General features: G+C 39.9%; 1 protein-coding gene across 8 annotated transcripts in view; it reads left to right on the plus strand.

Annotated features, from left to right (window-relative positions):
• Positions 1 to 20,568, plus strand: part of DLG2 (discs large MAGUK scaffold protein 2) — an 818,767-nt gene that overhangs the window by 477,759 nt on the left and 320,440 nt on the right. Inside the window, exon 1 of one of the 8 annotated variants that reach the window (XM_069969709.1) lies at positions 726 to 803. The exons of the other annotated variants lie outside the window; for them this stretch is intronic. Coding sequence (XP_069825810.1) covers positions 726 to 803 — 78 coding nt within the window. Of the gene's footprint in view, positions 1 to 725; positions 804 to 20,568 lie in introns of those variants that run through there. 8 annotated transcript variants of the gene reach the window in all.

Consider the following 20,568-nt stretch of genomic DNA (forward strand, 5'->3'; position numbering starts at 1 on the left):
CCTTCTTATACTATAGTATTATATTTCACATCACTGAATAATTTTACTATTATTATTATTATTAATAACCCATTATTCTACTATATTACTCTTTTTAGTACTACGACTAAAGTTTCCGAGTCTGATACATTTCCCCAGCCTCCTCGTACTAAACCTCGGAGAGGATTCCTCATTTCCCCTCGCGCAGAATGATCTCACTTCTATTAAGGCAATGAACAATTTGGTTTAATGTTGCTTGTATCCCAGTTTATAGCTGTGGGATGTTGCTTTCCAAGCCTATAAAAGCAAATGTGTTTTCCTAAGTCTCCCCCCCCCCCCTTCTTCAGTCTGGGTAAAAAAAAAAAATCATCACACCCATTGTTTTAACCTCACTATAGTGACTCTTTATAAAGCAATGGTGCAGCCCCCTGTGCCCTCAGAGCCCAGCTGGCACATATGTAGTAGTCAGCATCATCACCATCACCACCATCCTCTCGCCTCTAGAACTGCAGCAGACAGGCACTTAGCAGTAGACTAGATGTGAGCTGGGTACAGAGATGCTTCATAACAGAAGCCACCCTGCTGGCAGTATGTAAATATACCTGCAGACTGACTATCTCAGGCTTCCCACACAGTGTAATACTTGTAAGCAGGAAAGCAACATCTCCAGGCTCCTTCCAGCTCCACAGCTCAGCACCTGGGACCTCCACATCCAGCTCCTTGGCTCTGAAGCCCACAGCTCAGATATGTTTGCCTCTATCTGGTATGCCAAGAAGCTGGGGCGCAGGTTTGTCCACAATGCCAGGAAAGCCAAACTGCAAAAGGTACAAGGCTATTAGCATGGGGCTGTTTTACTATTGTTTGTATCTCTGTTAGTATTACTATATTATTAGTATTATTATTGATGCATTTTATATCTTTCATTGCTAGATTGTTGCATCATTGTATATTGCTTTTGTTATATATCACTAATAACAACGACATATAATAAATATTTAATTTCATGTTATATTTGTAGAAAATATATTATTGTATTCAACTTTCTATTAATTTATGTAAATATTATTTTTTTTATTTTCTCTTTATACAAGTATCCTATTATGATTATTATTTTATATATAATATATTATTTTCATTTATTACTTTTTATACTATTATTATTTTATATATTGATGATAATTTTTATATCATATTCTTAGTTTTAACTTTTTTTATTATTATATTTTTTATATAGATTTTTATACTTTTTTTAATATTCATTATAATTACTCTTATTTTTTTTAAAAAATTATTTGAATTATTATTGTGTAAATGTTATATGATTATTATTTAATTTTTTCTTATTTTATATAATCTTCTATTTTATTCCTTTTTGTACTTTTTTATTACAATTATTCTTTTTAATATATTATTATTATTATTATTATTATTATTACTAGTATTAGTATTATTATTATTATTACCATATTATTTAATCACTATATGACTATTATTTTTACTTTCTCTTATTATTTTATATAATATGATTATTACTTTTTATATAATATTAATATTATTACATTATTTAATTTTATTGTACGTTTACCAGCATGTACAATTACAATGCCCCATAACAGACTGACTTTCCTTATGTTTATTGTGGATTGATCACCCTCCTTAACAGAAGCAGTAGAGCCGAGTTTGTCATGTGCCATAACTTAGGAGTACTACACTGTGCTTTTACATGGGGCTGCATTACAGTATTTCAACTGTTGCCCTGGTGCAGTGAAATAACAAGTCAATGATAGATTCAGCTCTGCTACATCTGTGTCTATAAACTCTAGCAGCTTTGAGGTTATTGATGGTACTGACATTATAATGTCAATGAGAGTCATGAAAAAAGTAGGTTTAGTGGTATAAACTCTGCAGTTATTAAAAGTTGTGCTCTGCGATGGAAATGATGGCGACTTGAATTTGCTTTTATGCTACTTTTGGGGATTTTCACTTAGATTTACTATATCTAATGGTTAGCGTTTTAATTAAAAAAAAATCTTAATGTTGTCATTAGCTGTAAATGGCTACAACTGCAGATTTGGCCCATATATACAGATGTAGCAGAGCTGAGTTTGTTATTTGCCTGTCTCATCCAGGCACTGCGATGCAATCCCTGATAAAGTATGTTTACATATTAAAAAAAAAAACAAATTAAACCACATCGTAATGTCATGGTTGGCTGGTGTCAGATGACAAACTCGGCACTGCTACACCATTGAATGCTGTTAATCTTTTGTTGTTTGTGATCAGATGAAGATTGTAGTCGTCTTATCTTAACATGAGGTTATGAGAATCCTAGGCTCAATATTCATTAACCTAGATGCTTGGTTGTGTACAGAGCTGGGTTTGTAATTTAACACTTTGGAAGCTGCATCGTTTCTTAGTGGTGTTAACAAGTAGGCGTCATTCACTGAGCAGGTTGACCTGCAGTCCTATGTAAAGCCACAAATAACACGTTGTGATTTGCGAAAAAGACATACTCGGCTCTGCTACATCTAAAAAAAACTTTAAAGCAGCTACAATTTTATACAGAATGGGAAGCAAGCTGAACACACATTTGATTATTAGGTTTTGGTGATCTCTGTTGTTTCCCTATATTGTTAGTTCAATTCCATTTACAGTAAGTTCAAATCAATGCACCACTGCAGTAAAGAGGGTCCGGAAAACTAACGTAGGGGACTCCATTGTAGACGTACTTTTTAAGGGTAAGTTCACACGTGGCACACTTATTGCCAAAATCAGGAGTGGGTCCAAATCACAGAACTCGTGAATCGACTCCTGGTTCTGGCTACAAATACTGACCAAAATACGGTGTGAGATCAGAGCCTTAGGCTAGGTTCACACTGCGTTTTCAGCATCCGTTTAACGCATCCGTTTTTTGCAAAAAACGCATGAAAAACAGATTGCAAAAAACGGATTCATTTGTGTGCATCCGTTTTTCCATTGACTTCCATTATTAAAAAAAACGGATGCGTTTTTTTTGACGGACCAAAACGGACAAAAAAACGTTGCTGACCCTATTTTTCTGGACGTTAAAAAAAAACGGATCCGTTAAACGGATGCTGAAAACGCAGTGTGAACCTAGCCTTAGATGGTGTTTTATTTGAATCCTGGATGGGGCGGGGCATAGGAGATGGACAAGGATTAAGGCGGGGCTTATCTGTCTATCGTGTTAATCTCATAGTTTTGAAATCTGTGAACTTAGAGTAAAGCTCTTGCCGTGGAGCTAGAGTACTGCTGGTCTGTTGTATTCTGTAGTACTAGAAACAATTTTCAAGGGAAACAGCAGTCTATGGGGTCTCCCATATGTCCCCTCACTGCAGATGTTGGAGGAAAGAAAGATACTCTTCCCAAGGAGAACACATACAAAAAAGAATATGAATTAGAGGGGAGGGGCACAAAGAAAAATGGGGGGGGGGGGGGTGTATGCGGGTCAAGACATGGAATGTGGATGGCCAGCCATAGATGTACAGCTCTATAGGACACACAAACATTTGGACAACCCTGAAAACTTTCCTTGTGATCTAAAGTAGTAGAAGGCTTAAAGGGGGTGGTGCGGTGTTAGACATTTGTTCACTAAATAACACAACACAATAATACAACTTTGTAATGTGTGTTATGTAAGTGAATGGCCCTCTTCTCTGTGTTCCCCCCACCCCCGGAAGTGTGGTGCATTATACTCACCAGATGACTGTCGACCCCGGCCGCCATCTTGGGACAATGATGTAATCTTCAGGAGGCCGGCCGGACCGCTCCAGCCATCCCTCATGCCGCCCCCCCTCCGTCGCATCATCAGCTGCTCAGCCATGATTGGCTGAGTATAACTATGCTCAGCCAATCACAGCTGAGCAGCTGATGACGTGCCAGAGGGGGGCTGGCATGAGGGATGGCTGGAATAGTCTGGCCGTCCTCCTGAAAATGACGCAATGGACCCAAGATGGTGGCCAGGGTCGACAGTAATGCAGTGAGTATAATGCAATACACTTCCGGGGGGTGGGGGAAACACGGAAAAGGGGGCCATTCCCTTAAATAACACACATTACAAAGTTGTACAACTTTGTAATGTGTGTTATTTAGTGAATAAATGTCTAACACTGCACTACCCTTTTAATGTTGCTAACACATGTAGTCTTGTCCCTCCTTGATGGTCAAAGGTAGTTGGGTGTTCATACTTTATTCCCTGGTAGTATAAAGTAGAAAGCAATTGTAGTATGAGGACAAGGGGTAAATGTTGTAGGTCCTTGAGCAGCCAATAGTAGACTGGCCTAGCTGGTACAATGGTGCTATTATTGGGTCCTATGAGAGCTTTCCTTTAATGTGCCAGAGGGCAACGTCAAGCTGAAATCAACAGACCAGATCCTCATGAGCGCCCAAGATAGCTTAGTAGCTGGTGTTCTAGGGTGTATGAAGAGGTTAGGGTTAATCATGGCATATGGGTTTCTTAGAGGGTCAATATTCATTAGAGATGCTGACAAAAACTGGTCTTGCTGGTCTGTATGGTAGAGTTAGCCCATGTCATTTCCCATAGCAGTTTTAGCAGTTTTTTTTAGGGGATTTAAAAGCTGAACCATTTTAAAGGGTTTTCTGATATTAGGCCAAGCATTTGTACCAGGTTCTTTTTTTTTATTGACCTCTGCACTAGTCTAAGATAGACAGTAATATGAAACAAATGATTAGATTACTGGTCCGAGGGGGCGGTACATAACAAATAGATTCTCATGCTCCGCCCCTGAGGACCCTGCAATAGATGTAACATATAGGAAAGTAACCAAAAACTCCCTTGTGTGTTAGCCGATCTCCCTGTATTGGGTTTGTTAATTTTCTCACTTGTGCTAGAAAGATTCAAGCTGGATTCTAACTGGTTGCTGTGAGATCCAGTGTCCTTATTATATACCGCTAGATTACAGGACCTGAAAGTGTTGTCATGGGGATACAAAAAATAGACACCATTTAATATATATGTATCAATTTTTTGGAAATAAAAATGTAGTCACAACCTTCACCTTTATACAACATGTCAACCTTTCCTTGGAAAAATAACTTTTTTTTTTTTTTACCTTCTGATTTTTGTTAGCAATAACTGTTCATTGCCATCATGTCTGTCTTCTTCAAAAACAGCACCACATCTGTCCATTGGTTGTGTTAAATATAGAATCAAGGGAACTGAGCTGAAAAATTATATGCTGTGGCCAGGTAAAGTTTTTGGAAAAACGCAAACAATTTTTATTCTAGCTCTGGACAATCTCTTTAAGTGCCCCTCTAATAGTAGATACAGTCATCCCATCTAGAACTCTAAAAAAATTTACTTTTATTGTGGGGATTTACATAGTAAAATATATTCTATCCGACAAGTATGTTTTACTGTAGATGGATGTGTCCATTACAAGTACTGTAGCGCACTTGGAAATGAGCGCCTCGTGCAACTTCAGCACAACTTCACACCTTTTTGCTAAATGGCAGAATCTGCCAACGCCTCGTAATTCGGTAAATACAGATAAATCTGTTGCTCTTGATTTGAAGCATTGAGAAAAAAGTTGTATAAAAATAGCGCACGCAGAGTCTACGTGAGGGTTATGTAATATGAAGGAAACTGTAATGGGTTCTGTTTTATGATTTATTTATCAGGACTCTAGTAGCTCGGGGCGTCCTGCAGGGAAGGATTACACCTGATACCCGGAGCTTGGCTGACTATCGGCCTACATGGGCTCTTAATGACCATATTTGAGGAGATCTTCATAGAAGCGTCAGAAAACATTGAGGACAAGTGTTAGTAAACTCTGGGGAGCTTCTCAAGGTGTCAAGATGAGGGTGGAAAATCTTTATTTTCGGAATTCTATCTGCTGAACATTACAAAAAAAGGATTACCCTGGGATATTGTACCTGCTATAGGATGTAATATTGGAAAGATAAGGTCCATGAAGACTGATATGAACCTTCTTAGTGATGTCTACTGTATGTAGGTCATTGTTCTAATAGTCCAGATGGAACCCATTATTGAATGGTTTACAGGTGTGTCCACCATTACCTTTCGGCAATTGTTTTGTTCAAGTGTCAAAAAAATATATGTTTTTGACTTGTTGACCATTTTGATCAATTGGGATTTCCCTACAGAGACTGTGAACAATCAGGAGAACGCAGTTCCCTGCTATCAATCATCCCCGTCCAGTGGCCCCATAGACATCTGACGGAGCTGCCTAGATGAAGATCGATTTGAGCCAAGGAGGGAAATATTGCTAAATTCTTCTCTCGGCTCATTCTTCTGATCTGTGAGATCCCAACTAATCAAAACTATTGACATATCTCATGTCAAAAGTTTGTTTTATCAGTCGGAACCATATCAATTTAATACATAACCAGGCCAGGCCAGCAAGAAAGTTTACATCACGACCACTGGGTGCCACATCTATTGATGGTATTGCAAGGCTAGAAAGATAAGATAGGCGCCATAGGGTAAAACCAGTGGCAGAGTGATGTATACGCTGACCTGGTAGTGTTGTACTCAGAGCACAACACCTATTCGTGCAATCAGTGAAGAAGCCCGAGCTGCCGTGTTCCTAGAACAACAGAGGTCTAGAGCCACCGGATCCTGTTTAGAAGCAATGAGGATTCATGTAGGAAACCTTGGAGTTACCCACAGTTCTATGGAACATCAATCGGCACTGGCAGGCATAAAGTGGCACTCAGTCCCAAACAGGTATGATAGATATGTTTATTCACGGTCTCAAAACTACATGTTTTGGGGTACCAGACTCCGATCCTGATGGAATATTTGGAATTTATCTCAGGCCACACTTATCAAGATATGTCAAGTCAAGAGGAAAGGTAAAGTTGCCAGTATACTTTCCATAACCGTTGGCCAAAGGTTCATTTGACCCAGGAACACAGCGGTTTTGCCAACTTTAGAAGAAGGTGTTAGCTTTGGCTGTCCAGGCATGATGGGTATTGTAGTTTTGCAACAGCTGGAGGGCCGAAGGTTTTCTATCCCTGATCTACAACGTCGAAGGTTGAATGTAGGTCAGTGATAGACACCAATTGGCTCACTCTAGAATTCCCTTTAAGGAGCTTCATCTTCACTTGTACAATAATTTATCAAGCAATGTGGAACAACGATGAATAGTTAGATCCATCCTGTTGCCCCGATCATGCCGAAGACAACCCTTTCGATGTGCCCTGTCAGGGTATACAGACATGATATGGGTGGCATTTCACCCGAGGACTTCCTTCTTCAGCCAGAACAGAGTGTAGCTCAGTATAGGGCACTCCCTTCATGGGAGGAACTGTTTTTGGCCATACATTTGAATGTCTGTCATGTCCCCTGTAGAGGCCACTGATGTGAAAATGTACAGTATGGTTAGCTGGAGCTTCAGCCGATCACTGGAGGTCATCATGCACGGCTTGCTTATGAAACCCTTCAAATAATTTATAGGAAATTTATTTATTAAATAAAAAATTACACCCGCCATTTTGAAGGCAAAATACGTCCGTCATTTCACAGGATGAGTGAAGCCCATCAGTGCAATGACGGCCGTTGGTTCAGTATTCTTGGTTGGGTGGACTGATCGGCCTTTTATTGAAAAGTCCATTGAGTTTAATAGTGAAGACGGTGAAAAAAGAAAAACTGTGTAAGAACAACTAAAAAAATAACGTCCGCTGTTTGCAAAAGACACCTGTGAATAATTGTCACGATCATCATTTTGACAGACAACGTCCTTCATTTAATACATTGTGTGAATTAGACATCCTTCATTCCATTGACTTCAATACATTGCAAAATGCTGTAATAACGGACGTCATTTTAAAAAGAAAGTCCTTTCTCCATCCATTATAAGATCGATTAGAGAGGCTACGCATCTCTTCCTAGTGGACCCACCATGACCTTATGTTGATTAGACAACCCAATCACTTTCTCGAAAACTAAGTGATGCATAATTTTTCCTGCAGGGGGCACTGCAGGGGGAGTACACACTCACCCACCTACTTTAACAAGGACATTTGATATACAATAATCCAGCTGCATAATACTCCATATCTTGCGTGTGCTTTAAGTAATCGGAATGCTGCCTATACAATTTTGCAGGTACCATAGCATGCCTACTGTATGTAGGTGGATGGCGGTGGGTTGTATGTTGGCCTAATAGACTTCAACTTAATTGTTGTTAAAGGTATGACAAATAAATTCAGCCCACAGTACAACGGCACGACTATGAGATGACAGGTGGGAGATGGCGTCATTATATCCAAGTAGTTATATAAAGCAAAGGTAGAAATGTTCTTGGTATGAAATATTGAGAATAATTAATGCATCGCATTCTACTGGAGACTATTATAGTAGTTATAGTCTTATCATAGCGGTCAGTATTATTATAATTATATTCTTGTACATATGAGGCAGTATTATAGTAGTTATATTCCTGTATATAGGAGCAGTATTATAGTAGTTATATTCTTGTACATAGGAGCAGTATTATAGTAGTTATATTCTTGTATATAGGAGCAGTATTATAGTAGGTATATTCTTGTACATAGGAGCAGTATTATAGTAGGTATATTCTTGTACATAGGAGCAGTATTATAGTAGGTATATTCTTGTATATAGGAGCAGTATTATAGTAGTTATATTCTTGTATATAGGAGCAGTATTATAGTAGGTATATTCTTGTATATAGGAGCAGTATTATAGTAGATATGAACTGGAGAGAATGGAACCGCTGCACATCCCATCTATGGCTGATACTAATGCCGCTAGGCCTATATTAAAAATCAACACCAGAGTGTCTCTATATGAATTAATCAAGCCATATTGTACTACCGCGCAGGTCCTCTGGTCCACACGGGTCCCTACGCTAACTCCACACCGTGTCGGTCAGCGACCGCCAACCCCGCAAAGCGTTCATGTGCAGGGAAGGGAGGCCCATGTAGGGACCCATGTGTATCAGATACCGGCACGAGGTACATGGGGCAGTATGGCTTGATCAATTCATACACAAAATTCTGATGTGTTTTTTATTTAGCCTAGCGGCACTAGTATCAACCATAGGTGTGAGGTGCAGCACTCTGTTTCTTCCCTGAACCGCATTATAGTAGTTATATTCTTGTATATAGGAGCAGTATTATAGTAGTTATATTCCTGTATATAGGAGCAGTATTATAGTAGTTATATTCTTGTATATAGGAGCAGTATTATAGTAGTTATATTCTTGTGTATAGGAGCAGTATTATAGTAGTTATATTCTTGTATATAGGGGGCAGTATTATAGTAGTTATATTCTTGTACATAGGAGGCAGTATTATAGTAGTTATATTCTTGTATATACAGTAGGAGCAGTATTATAGTAGTTATATTCGTGTATATAGAAGCAGTATTATAGTAGTTATATTCTTGTTTATAGGAGCAGTATTATACTAGTTATATTCTTGTATATAGGGGGCAGTGTTATAGTAGTTATATTCTTGTATATAGGAGCAGTATTATAGTAGTTATATTCCTGTATATAGGAGCAGTATTATAGTAGGTATATTCTTGTATATAGGAGCAGTATTATAGTAGTTATATTCTTGTATATAGGAGCAGTATTATAGTAGTTATATTCTTGTGTATAGAGGCAGTATTATAGTAGTTATATACTTGTATATAGGAATAGTATTATAGTAGTTATATTCTTGTACATAGGAGCAGTATTATAGTAGTTATATTCTTGTATATAGGAGGTAGTATTATAGTAGTTATATTTTTGTATATAGGAGCAGTATTATAGTAGTTATATTCCTGTATATAGGAGCAGTATTATAGTAGTTATATTCTTGTATATAGGAGCAGTATTATAGTAGTTATATTCTTGTATATAGGAGCGGTATTATAATGGTTATATTCTTGTATATAGGAGCAGTATTATAGTAGTTATATTCTTGTACATGGGGGCAGTATTATAGTAGTTATATTCTTGTACATAGGAGGCAGTAATATAGTAGCTATCCTCTTTTGCACAGGGGCACTATTATAGTAGTTACAGTATATTTTCATACATAAAGGACAGTATAATAGTAGTTATATTCTTTTAGGTAGCCGTGCTGCATTCTGAGGCATGATAAGGCAGAAAAGATTATAGCCAATATATTTAGTTAAATTTCTTAACAATTTCCTCCTGATTTCACTAAACGTTTACTGTACCATAAACACTAATGTAGCTGTGACAGATCCAGTGCTTCTGCTCTGATGCTTTTATTTCCACCTCTCAGATTACAGTCCTGAAATTTTCCTGTATTACATGTCAGCCTTGGACTATTACGTCCAAGTAGTCAACACAGACATTCGTTTACATGTCTCCTGCAGAGCTTTTACAATATGGTCATTTACCAGAATTGCAATGTAAATAGAAATATAACAATGCATAATCCCTGTGGAGGATATACAACCACTTGCTTTAAGATTAAGGTGAAATAAATATAATTGATAACCTTGTGACAATGGATCATTTAAAGGAGTAACATATATTAATATATTAGGCAGCAAGTGAATAATGATGAAAAAATTACTCTGTTTATTATGTCCCAGTCTATACAGCAAAGCTGACAAAAATTGGAATCTTCCTGTTGTGATTGCTCTGACCAGTACTAACAATTCACAAATACATCTATAGTAAAATCCTTATATGTAATTTTCTACTGTTATATTCCCTTTAAAAGTTTACAGTTTTTAAATGGTTAAAACTACCACCGTTCTATGACTCGATCTCTCTGTAAACTTGTGGCCCGGAGTAATGAGATATAATACTGCCTTGAAGCTGAGCACAAAGGACAATTTTGTTGTATTTATGACATCCTGTTATTCACATTTCCGTGTAGTATGTGACCGCCATATGGGTTGTTACCTGTTTATTGGAGCGCCAGATTGTATCCAATTAACACTCTCTTGATGACTGGTCATAAAGGGATGAAATTATCCAAGGGTTTGAGAGGTAAAATGTGCGTGGCTCGACCTCTGTACATGATCGCAATACAATTAAGCGTCAGTAATGATGTTGGTGACGTCAGTGTCCATCCTTACCTTTCTGTGGTTTCGATCATGGACTCCAATTCCATATAACATGTTGATATGATAGAGGGCCCCTTAAAGGCTTCAATTCACATTGCAACCACTATGTTACAATACTGTATATAGTAAAAACAACAATCAGCACAGTGTAATGCAATCGTGTTGTTTTGTAACATTGGTTATCTCCAGCCAAGAAAGGGTAAGGAGGGACACATCTGTATATTACAACAGAGATGGAGCTAGAGGGATGCAATGCTAAATGTAATAGAAGGACAGGTGGCTTTAAGGCTGATGATAGGAAAGTATATTGCGCAGTGTGTATTTTTTTTACTTGTCTGATGAATAGCTCCTATCTAATGGTATACAAGTAGTATCATATGTAAGCTTGTATTTATTATACAGGATCTCGCTCAGACACTGTGTTCTCTGTAGACTAATTATGACTGAACTCTGATCTGTTTTGTTCATTTTTTCCCCCTAAAAAAGTATAAAGGAAAGTAGTTTTTCAGCAGAAACTTGTAAACAAACCATTACAAAACAGGCGTTTGATGGACCATGATAAATGCACACAGAATAAACACATCTGAAGATATATCTATCTATCTCTTTCTCTCTCTCTCTCTCTCTCTATCTATCTATATATATATATATATATATATATATATATATATATACATACTCACCGGCCACTTAATTCTTCGTGGCATAGATTCAACAAGGTGCTGGAAGCTTCCTCAGAGATTTTGGTCCATATTGACATGATGGCATCACACAGTTGCCGCAGGTTTGTCGGCTGCACATCCATGATGCCAATCTCCCGTTCCACCACATCCCAAAGATGCTCTATAGGATTGAGATCTGGTGACTGTGGAGGCCATTGGAGTACAGTGAACTCATTGTCATGTTCAAGAAACCAGTCTGAGATGATTCTAGCTTTATGACATGGCGCATTATCCTGCTGAAAGTAGCCATCAGATGTTGGGTACATTGTGGTCATAAAGGGATGGACATGGTCAGCAACAATACTCAGGTAGGCTGTGGCGTTGCAACGATGCTCAATTGGTACCAAGGGGCCCAAAGAGTGCCAAGAAAATATTCCCCACACCATGACACCACCACCACCAGCCTGAACCGTTGATACAAGGCAGGATGGATCCATGCTTTCATGTTGTTGACGCCAAATTCTGACCCTACCATCCGAATGTCGCAGCAGAAATCGAGACTCATCAGACCAGGCAACGTTTTTCCAATCTTCTACTGTCCAATTTCGATGAGCTTGTGCAAATTGTAGCCTCAGTTTCCTGTTCTTAGCTGAAAGGGGTGGCACCCGGTGTGGTCTTCTGCTGCTGTAGCCCATCTGCCTCAAAGTTGGAGGTACTGTGCGTTCAGAGATGCTCTTCTGTCTACCTTGGTTGTAACGGTTGGCTATTTGAGTCACTGTTGCCTTTCTATCAGCTCGAACCAGTCTGCCCATTCTCCTCTGACCTCTGGCATCAACAAGGCATTTCCGCCCACAGAACTGCCGCTCACTGGATGTTTTTTCTTTTTCGGACCATTCTCTATAAACCCTAGAGATGGTTGTGCGTGAAAATCCCAGTAGATCAGCAGTTTCTGAAATACTCAGACCAGCCCTTCTGGCACCAACAACCATGCCACGTTCAAAGGCACTCAAATCACCTTTCTTCCCCGTACTGATGCTCGGTTGGAACTGCAGGAGATTGTCTTGACCATGTCTACATGCCTAAATGCACTGAGTTGCCTCCATGTGATTGGCTGATTAGAAATTAAGTGGTAACGTGCAGTTGGACAGGTGTACCTAATAAAGTGGCCGGTGAGTGTATATATATATTCATTTTTTGAAGAGAACCTGTTTTTACGCCTGAGAGTAGTACTCCCCATTCTTCCAGCTGTGATTGATTGATTCATCTCTCCCTATACCCAAACAGAAAGAGATCTATTAGTCAAAACTGGTGAGGTAGGATGAAGCCATTGGCAACCACCCGGGTGACTCATTTGTCAGGCACCATAAAAATGAAGTTCCCTTTAAAAAGTTTTTGTTTACCTCTTTTATGATCGTCATTTATATTTATAAGCTTCAATTATTAAATATATATGGGATTGTCCCTGACAAGTGACAACAGTGTTTTACATTGTTCAACTCTAATTTACAAAATGTTTTGAATTTAAAACGTAGGGTTGACTTTAAAGGGGTACTCCTGCCAAATGTTTTTTCTTTAAAATGAACAGGTGTCAAAAAGTAATAAAGATTTGTTAATTACTTCTATTTAAAAATCTCAAGTCTTCCAGTACTTATCAACTGCTGTATGTTCTGCAGGAAGTGCTTTATTCTTTCCAGTCTGACACATTGCTCTCTGCTGCCACCTCTGTCCATGTCAGGAACTGTCCAGAGCAGGAGAGGTTTTCTATGAAGATTTGCTACTGCTCTGGACAATTCCTGACATGGACAGAGGAGGCAGCAGTGAGCACTGTTCAGACTGGGAAGAAAACACCACTTCATGTAGGACATACAGCAGCTGATAAGTACTGGGAGACTTGAGATTTTTAAAAAAGAAGTAAATTACAAATCTCTATAACTTTATGAAACTTTTTGCCAGAGTACCCCTTTAATTATTGACAACAGTGACTCCCAATCAGGTGTCACATGAGGATGAACTATTGGGCTGAACCTGATAACTGAAAATGACAGACAGTAAAGTCATGTGTTGAGGTGGCAAACCCTGATTTACCATGAAAGTGAACGGTGACCATCAGTCATATGATATGTTAAATGTCTGATGAAGTTAAAATGTAGTACACGCAAATGTCAGGAGTTGTGATGTGTTGAAAACTTGGGGGAACCCTGAACAGATGAAGTTTTAGAGATCTCAGGTTTCACATGAAGGAATGACTCTGATGGAGGTCAATGATGAAGTCTGATTAAATGAACAGCTATTATTTTTGAAGCTAAAAACATTGTGAGAGATTTATCAAACATGGAGTAAAGTGAAACTGGCTCAGTTGCCCCTAGCAACCAATCAGATTCCGCCTTTCATTTTCCAAAGAGTCTGTGAGGAATGAAAGGTGGAATCTGATTGGTTGCTAGGGGCAACTGAGCCAGTTTCACTTTACACCGTGTTTGATAAATTTCCCCCATTGGGTTGCCCCTGGTAACTGGTAATAATTACTGACACAATCAGTTATCAGAATCAGGTGTCACCTAAAAGTCTTAACATGGGGTTACTCCTGCCAAGGGGCAATGATATCCAATTAAACTCAAAACTTATAAAGCTTTAGTTGACATTGACGGCAATCTCCATCTGATTTGACATGAGAAGGAAAATGTGTCAAATGTTTAAAAACCTGGGTTGACGCCGACAAGTGACAACAATTACCGATCAGATGAAGCCTCAGAATCAGGTGTCACATTAAGTTGAAATGTTGATTTATTCCTGACAGGATAATGGGGACTCTCAGAGCCAGGTATGAAGCTAGAACTTTGCTTTGACTTTGGCAGGTGCTGGCAGTGACTGACTAAGTGGCCTTTACACAATTTCCGCAATCTGTCCATAGCACGGGCGGTGTCCTGCGGACTGGATCTCGGAGCTCGCCGCATCATGACTAATTATGATGTTGGGAGCTCCGATACTATTTGAAAGTTCACGTTAGCGTACTGACACAGCCGCGTGGCTTTCCAAAGCAGATGTTTTCTGTGGAGATTTGCTACTGCTCTGGACAGTTCCCGCCATGGACAGAGGCGGCAGCAGAGAGCACTGTGTCAGACCGGGAAGAATGCACCACTTTCTACATGACATACAAGACTTGAGATTTTTAAAGGGAACCTGTCACCCCCCGTGCCGGGGCAGAGCCCGGCCGACCCCCTGCTAGAGACCCTTATACTTACCCCGTTGCACGAAGTCCCGCTCCTGGAGCCGCTCCTGCTGCCGAGATATCCCCATCGGAAGCCCGGCGTGCGCGCATCAGAGATGAGTCCGACGCTCATAGAGAATGAATGGAGCCGTCAAGTATGGGGCAAGTATAAGGGTCTCTAGCGGGGGTCATCCGGGCTATGGGGGGTACAGGTTCCCTTTAAGTAAAAGTTAGTCACTCTTACAGACGGAAGCAGCACTAAGTTGTTCCATGCCTTTACATGATGACATCTGTCTCCCGCAGTGAGAAGACAGGGATAGGCATCAGTCTTTATCTACCATGATACGGATGTAGCCTGCCATCTGTCATATATACCAGTAGAGAGCAAAACAACATGCACTGAGCCAATATGACCTATAATAATATACTACTGTAAAATTTTAACAGTGCACACACCATTATCGACCATTTTCTTTACAGCTTTGTATGCGCGGTCCTTAGAGTTATTATAAGAACTGTAAATAGCCAAGTCAAAAATGGTGTCCATTTTCAACTTACCAACAGAGGAGAGTTTGTGCCACCAAAAACTACCTTCAAGAAAGTCCAAGTTTTGTAGACAGAGGGTGGCTTGACCCTTCGCCAGTCATTGTTACTTTGGGGTCAATAGGGAAAGGAGCCCTATATAGAATTCTATTGTCCTTGGGGATAGTGACTAGGACTAGCAGGAATTGCTCTGCCCGTGCCCCATAGCCAAGTCATAGTTATATAGACCAATAGGAGGAACTTTAACTCAAGTTCCATAGCCAAGTCATGAGTACGGTACATGGTATCACTGAGTTGCTTCTCCCAAGTCCCATAGACATAGCTGCATAGAGAAAAGAGGGATACTGTACCTCAACGTGTAACTTTGCTAAGTTGGTCACGTCCTTAGCTCGGATCTACGTGTACCGCAGATGCACTTTACTAAATAATAGGGATGGTCCGAAACTGCCGAGGTTTGGGTTCGTATGAACCCAAACGCTCGGCATCAGATTCCCGCTGTCTGCCCGCTCCATGCAGTGGGTGGATACAGCGGGAGGACCGCCTGGAAAACTGGGATACAGCCTATGGCTATGGCTGTATCCCAGTTTTCCAGGCGGTCCTCCCGCTGTATCCACCCTCTCCACGGAGCGGGCAGACAGCGGGAATCATTGCCGAGAGTTCGGGTTCGTACGAACCCGAACCGAACTCGGTTCGGACCATCCCTACTAAATAACCATACTCAACTCTTACGTCTATTATCTGGCACCCTTTCCAGAACGCTAATTCCGCGTACAGCGATTGTTATTGTACATTTTTTCCTCTCCTACAGTTTGGACCATGTCCATTCTATTTTTACTTTCCCCAAGCTATAGAAAACGTTGTTTATGTGGCTCGTGTGAGGAGAAAAATATAGCGTGTGGGAGGAATAGAAAAACATTTCTCGACAGTCCGTTATTAAATGCCTCTCATTGTGCAAGTGTAAGGGATGAAATTGTATGTCCTCGTTTCTTCTCAGCTTTATTGCGGTACATAATCTTCAAACATCTGCCTGATTCCAAATACTGGCGCCGGACCAAGCGAAAAGATCAGGATCTGATACATTGACAACCCATGGTTGGGATGGATAAATAAATACAAAAATACAAACAGAGAAAAAACTAAATCCAATTTTTTTATAGACTCGAGAAATTACGTGCACGGCCATGGCTCCACACTTATATGGCTCCTAGGATATTAACCTATCATACAGCATATTATATAGGAAATAAATAAGCTCTACTTAACCTTCCCCGAGCCTCCAAAAAGCTGCCCTACCGCTCCGGGACTCCTGCCAGGCTCCTGGATCCCCTTCTGCACCGTCATGACTGGATTGCCCGCTTAGCTAATCAGAGACTAGGACGGGACACCGCTGCAGTCACTGATTGGCTGAATTGGCAATCCATCAGCCAGGTTGGGTATTTTCCCCTGAGCCTTGACGACATTGGACATGGGAAATTAAAATCCAGTAGGTTCTTCTCAGGTGTTTTCTGCTTGTTCTACAGTAAGTAAAGTGCAAAAGACAATTTAAGTGAATTTTGTACCTTAGAAGAAACAGTATCAGTACAATAGCACACACGCATACAAAAATAGGGATGATGCACATAAGATGTAAAGCCCGTACACGAATAACAGTGTGTCAGGATACTAATGGAACAGCAACAATGCAAAACGGTAAAACCGTAACTCCAAGAAATGAAGGTGAGTGGAAGGGTCATGGCTATAATGGAAAATGCAGAATGTAGAACGCTATTCAAGGATATCACAAGATGATGAAAAGATTTCAATCCTCAGTTAGGAAATGTCAAGGCGTAGTAGTGCAAACAGCGGTGTTGGGGTTGTTCCAGGCATCCTAAGCATTAGAGAATTTCTGGGATCAACCATGGTTTTGATAAACAACTATTTCATATAGAATGACAGAATTCACAAAGGAAGGGTTGACAGGTATTCATCCATCTTAAGACTAGAACTCTCAACGAGGAAGGAAGACTTCTTATTGGTATTTTCAATGCTTTGTAGTCCTGCACCTTTCTCTTCCTTGTCTTGCAAGCAGTACAATTTCTTATGTAGTCTGCTTATGTTTTATCATACCAAACTGTAGGTGGACTCTTGGCCATATCCCTCTTTATTTGTGGAGTTCCTTAGGACTGTGGCTAGATTGGGAAGAGTATGAACTTTTAGGACTGTGGCTAGAGTGGGAAAAGTATAAACCTTGCGAACCATGGCTAGAGTGGGGAGAGTATAAACCTTTATGGACCATGTCTAGATTGGGGAGACTATGAACCTTGAGAACTATGGCTAGAGTGGCGAGAGTGTTTACCTTATTGGATCATGTCTAGGTTGAAGAGAGTATGAGCCTTGAGAACTATAGCTATAGTGAGAAGAGTATGAACCTTTACGGACCATGTCTAGATTGAAGAGAGTATGAACCTTGAGAACTATGGCTATAGTGTGGAGAGTATGAACCTTAAAGGACCTTGTCTAGATTGTGGGAGAGTATAAACCTTGAGAACCGTGGCTAGAGTAGAGCGATTGTAAACCTTAAAGGGCCATGTCTAGATAAGGGAAGTATGAACCTTAAAGGATCATGGCTATAGTGGGGAGAGTATAAACCTTGGGGACTGTAGCTATAGTGGAGGCAATGTTTCCTGGCTTCTTTTCCTACCCTAATAGAGCATATGTAGATATCTTATAACCAAGTCACCTATGGATCATACATGTTGCCAATATAAACTACTTTAACCCAAATCTCACTATATATGTGTGCTAAGTGTTGTTAAATATTGGTGACCATGATAGAAGGGTAAGTGTTTGCTAGGCAACATGAACCAAACTCATGCTTTAAAAGTACAACAAAGAAGCAGAATTAATGTCAGTTAAGATGTTCTGAATAATCCCTTTATTAACTAAATAATCTACCCTTGGTTGATCCATCGATTACTGTTCCTGTTACTTGCAGATCTCCAGCCAAAGACATCATTATTATATACATCCCTAAAATTAAAAGGGGATATCCCTAAGAAAACAAAAATGACCATATGATATTAAATCAACATTGAAAGTATCAATGTTTAATAAACATGTTATTTTTACGTTAATTTTTAATTCGGTTATGGTAGGACTTTTTTTAAAGGTGACAAGAGGAAGGGCAGCCATATTGGTTGTCAATGTGTTTACAGCTAGTCACAATACACTGAACAAAACACTGATCTTTGTTAGAACATAAAAGTTATGGATATGCATTTACCTATAGCATGAGACAGTCCCTTTCATAGTCTTTGTCTAAATTATATCTGGTCTCTTCCCCTTCAAGTGATTCCTTTCTTTGACTTTTATGCAGTAAATGAATTTTGTAACCTCAATTTACAGGAAATTATTAGTGTTTTTCTATTGAGGACTGATAATTATGGAAATAGTTGCTGCAGCTTTGTGTGTTTTGCATTGTTCACACTTTGGCGCTTACATTAATCATGGACCCTCTATCATCTTCTGAATGGTCAGCTGTTAGCGACGTAACCTTAGTCATAAAGCAGCTTCGCCGAAAATACAGATGTTAAATGCATTCAATTCATCTCTCCTCTAGGTGACTTTATATATTCTGTGTTCTGATACATCAAAGAAACTCATTAAAATGTAAATGGAAGTAAATTTAAAGGGGTTATCAAGGCTTAGAAAAACATAGCCGCTTTCTTCTAGAAACAGCACCACTCTTTTTTCCAGTTTGGATAGGGTTTAACAACTCGGTTCCATTGAAGTGAAAAAGCCTGATTGCTTTCTGCTGTTTCTGGAAGAAAACAGCCATGTTTTTCTAATCCTGGATAACCCGTTTACGTTTAACAGAGTCGGAATTGTGTGATACACTAATAAATATTTCCACCACTAGGTGATGCCCTTTAAGCTTTACCAATCACATGCATGAAAGGAAGACCCTTGTGCTTTGGATAGATCTAGATGTTTCCTCTTAACAGCACTTTTTGTGGTTGGGCATGGTATTACAAGTTTAAGAGGGTTTTCACATCTGCCATTACTCCCCCGCAAATTAAACATGTTCTAGCATTCAGTAGATTATTGTAGATCTGTCTGCTCATCCCCCCCCCCCAACCAACAGCCAGTATTGCTGGAAAAAATGTAGTTTCAAGAGTATAGACCCTAAGGGCAGTGGTTAAGTGGAGAGAGTATAAACCTTGAAGATTGTGGCTAGACTGGAGAGAGTATAAACCTTGAAGATTGTGGCTAGAGTGGAGAACGTACATGGGGTGTAAACCTTAAGGATCATGGGGAGAGTATGAACTTTAAAGACCATGGCTAGAATGGGGAAAGTATAGACCTTGAGGACTGTGGCTAGAGTGGAGAGAGTATGAACTTTGAAGAGCATGGCTATAGTGGCGAGAGAAAGAACCTTGAGGACAATGGCTAAAGTGGGGAAGAGTATGAACCTTGAGGATAATGGCTAAAGTGGGGAAGAGTATGAACCTTGAGGCAGTGGCTAGAGTGGGGAGAGTATGAACCTTGAGAACTGTGGCTACAGTGGAGAGACTATGAACCTTATGACAATGGCTAGAGTGGGGAGAGTATGAACCTTGAGGACAATGGCTAGAGTGGGGAGAGTATAAACCTTATGACAATGGCTAGAGTGGGGAGAGTATGGACCTTGAGGACAATGGCTAGAGTGGGGAGAGTATGAACCTTATGACAATGGCTAGAGTGGGGAGAGTATGAACCTTGAGGACAATGGCTAGAGTGGGGAGAGTATGAACCTTATGACAATGGCTAGAGTGGGGAGAGTATGAACCTTATGACAATGGCTAGAGTGGGGAGAGTATGAACCTTGAGGACAATGGCTAGAGTGGGGAGAGTATAAACCTTATGACAATGGCTAGAGTGGGGAGAGTATGGACCTTGAGGACAATGGCTAGAGTGGGGAGAGTATGAACCTTATGACAATGGCTAGAGTGGGGAGAGTATGAACCTTGAGGACAATGGCTAGAGTGGGGAGAGTATGAACCTTATGACAATGGCTAGAGTGGGGAGAGTATGAACCTTGAGGACAATGGCTAGAGTGGGGAGAGTATGAACCTTGAGGACAATGGCTAGAGTGG

The sequence above is a fragment of the Dendropsophus ebraccatus genome, chromosome 5, assembly GCF_027789765.1.
Source record: "Dendropsophus ebraccatus isolate aDenEbr1 chromosome 5, aDenEbr1.pat, whole genome shotgun sequence".
NCBI classification, from domain to species: domain Eukaryota; kingdom Metazoa; phylum Chordata; class Amphibia; order Anura; family Hylidae; genus Dendropsophus; species Dendropsophus ebraccatus.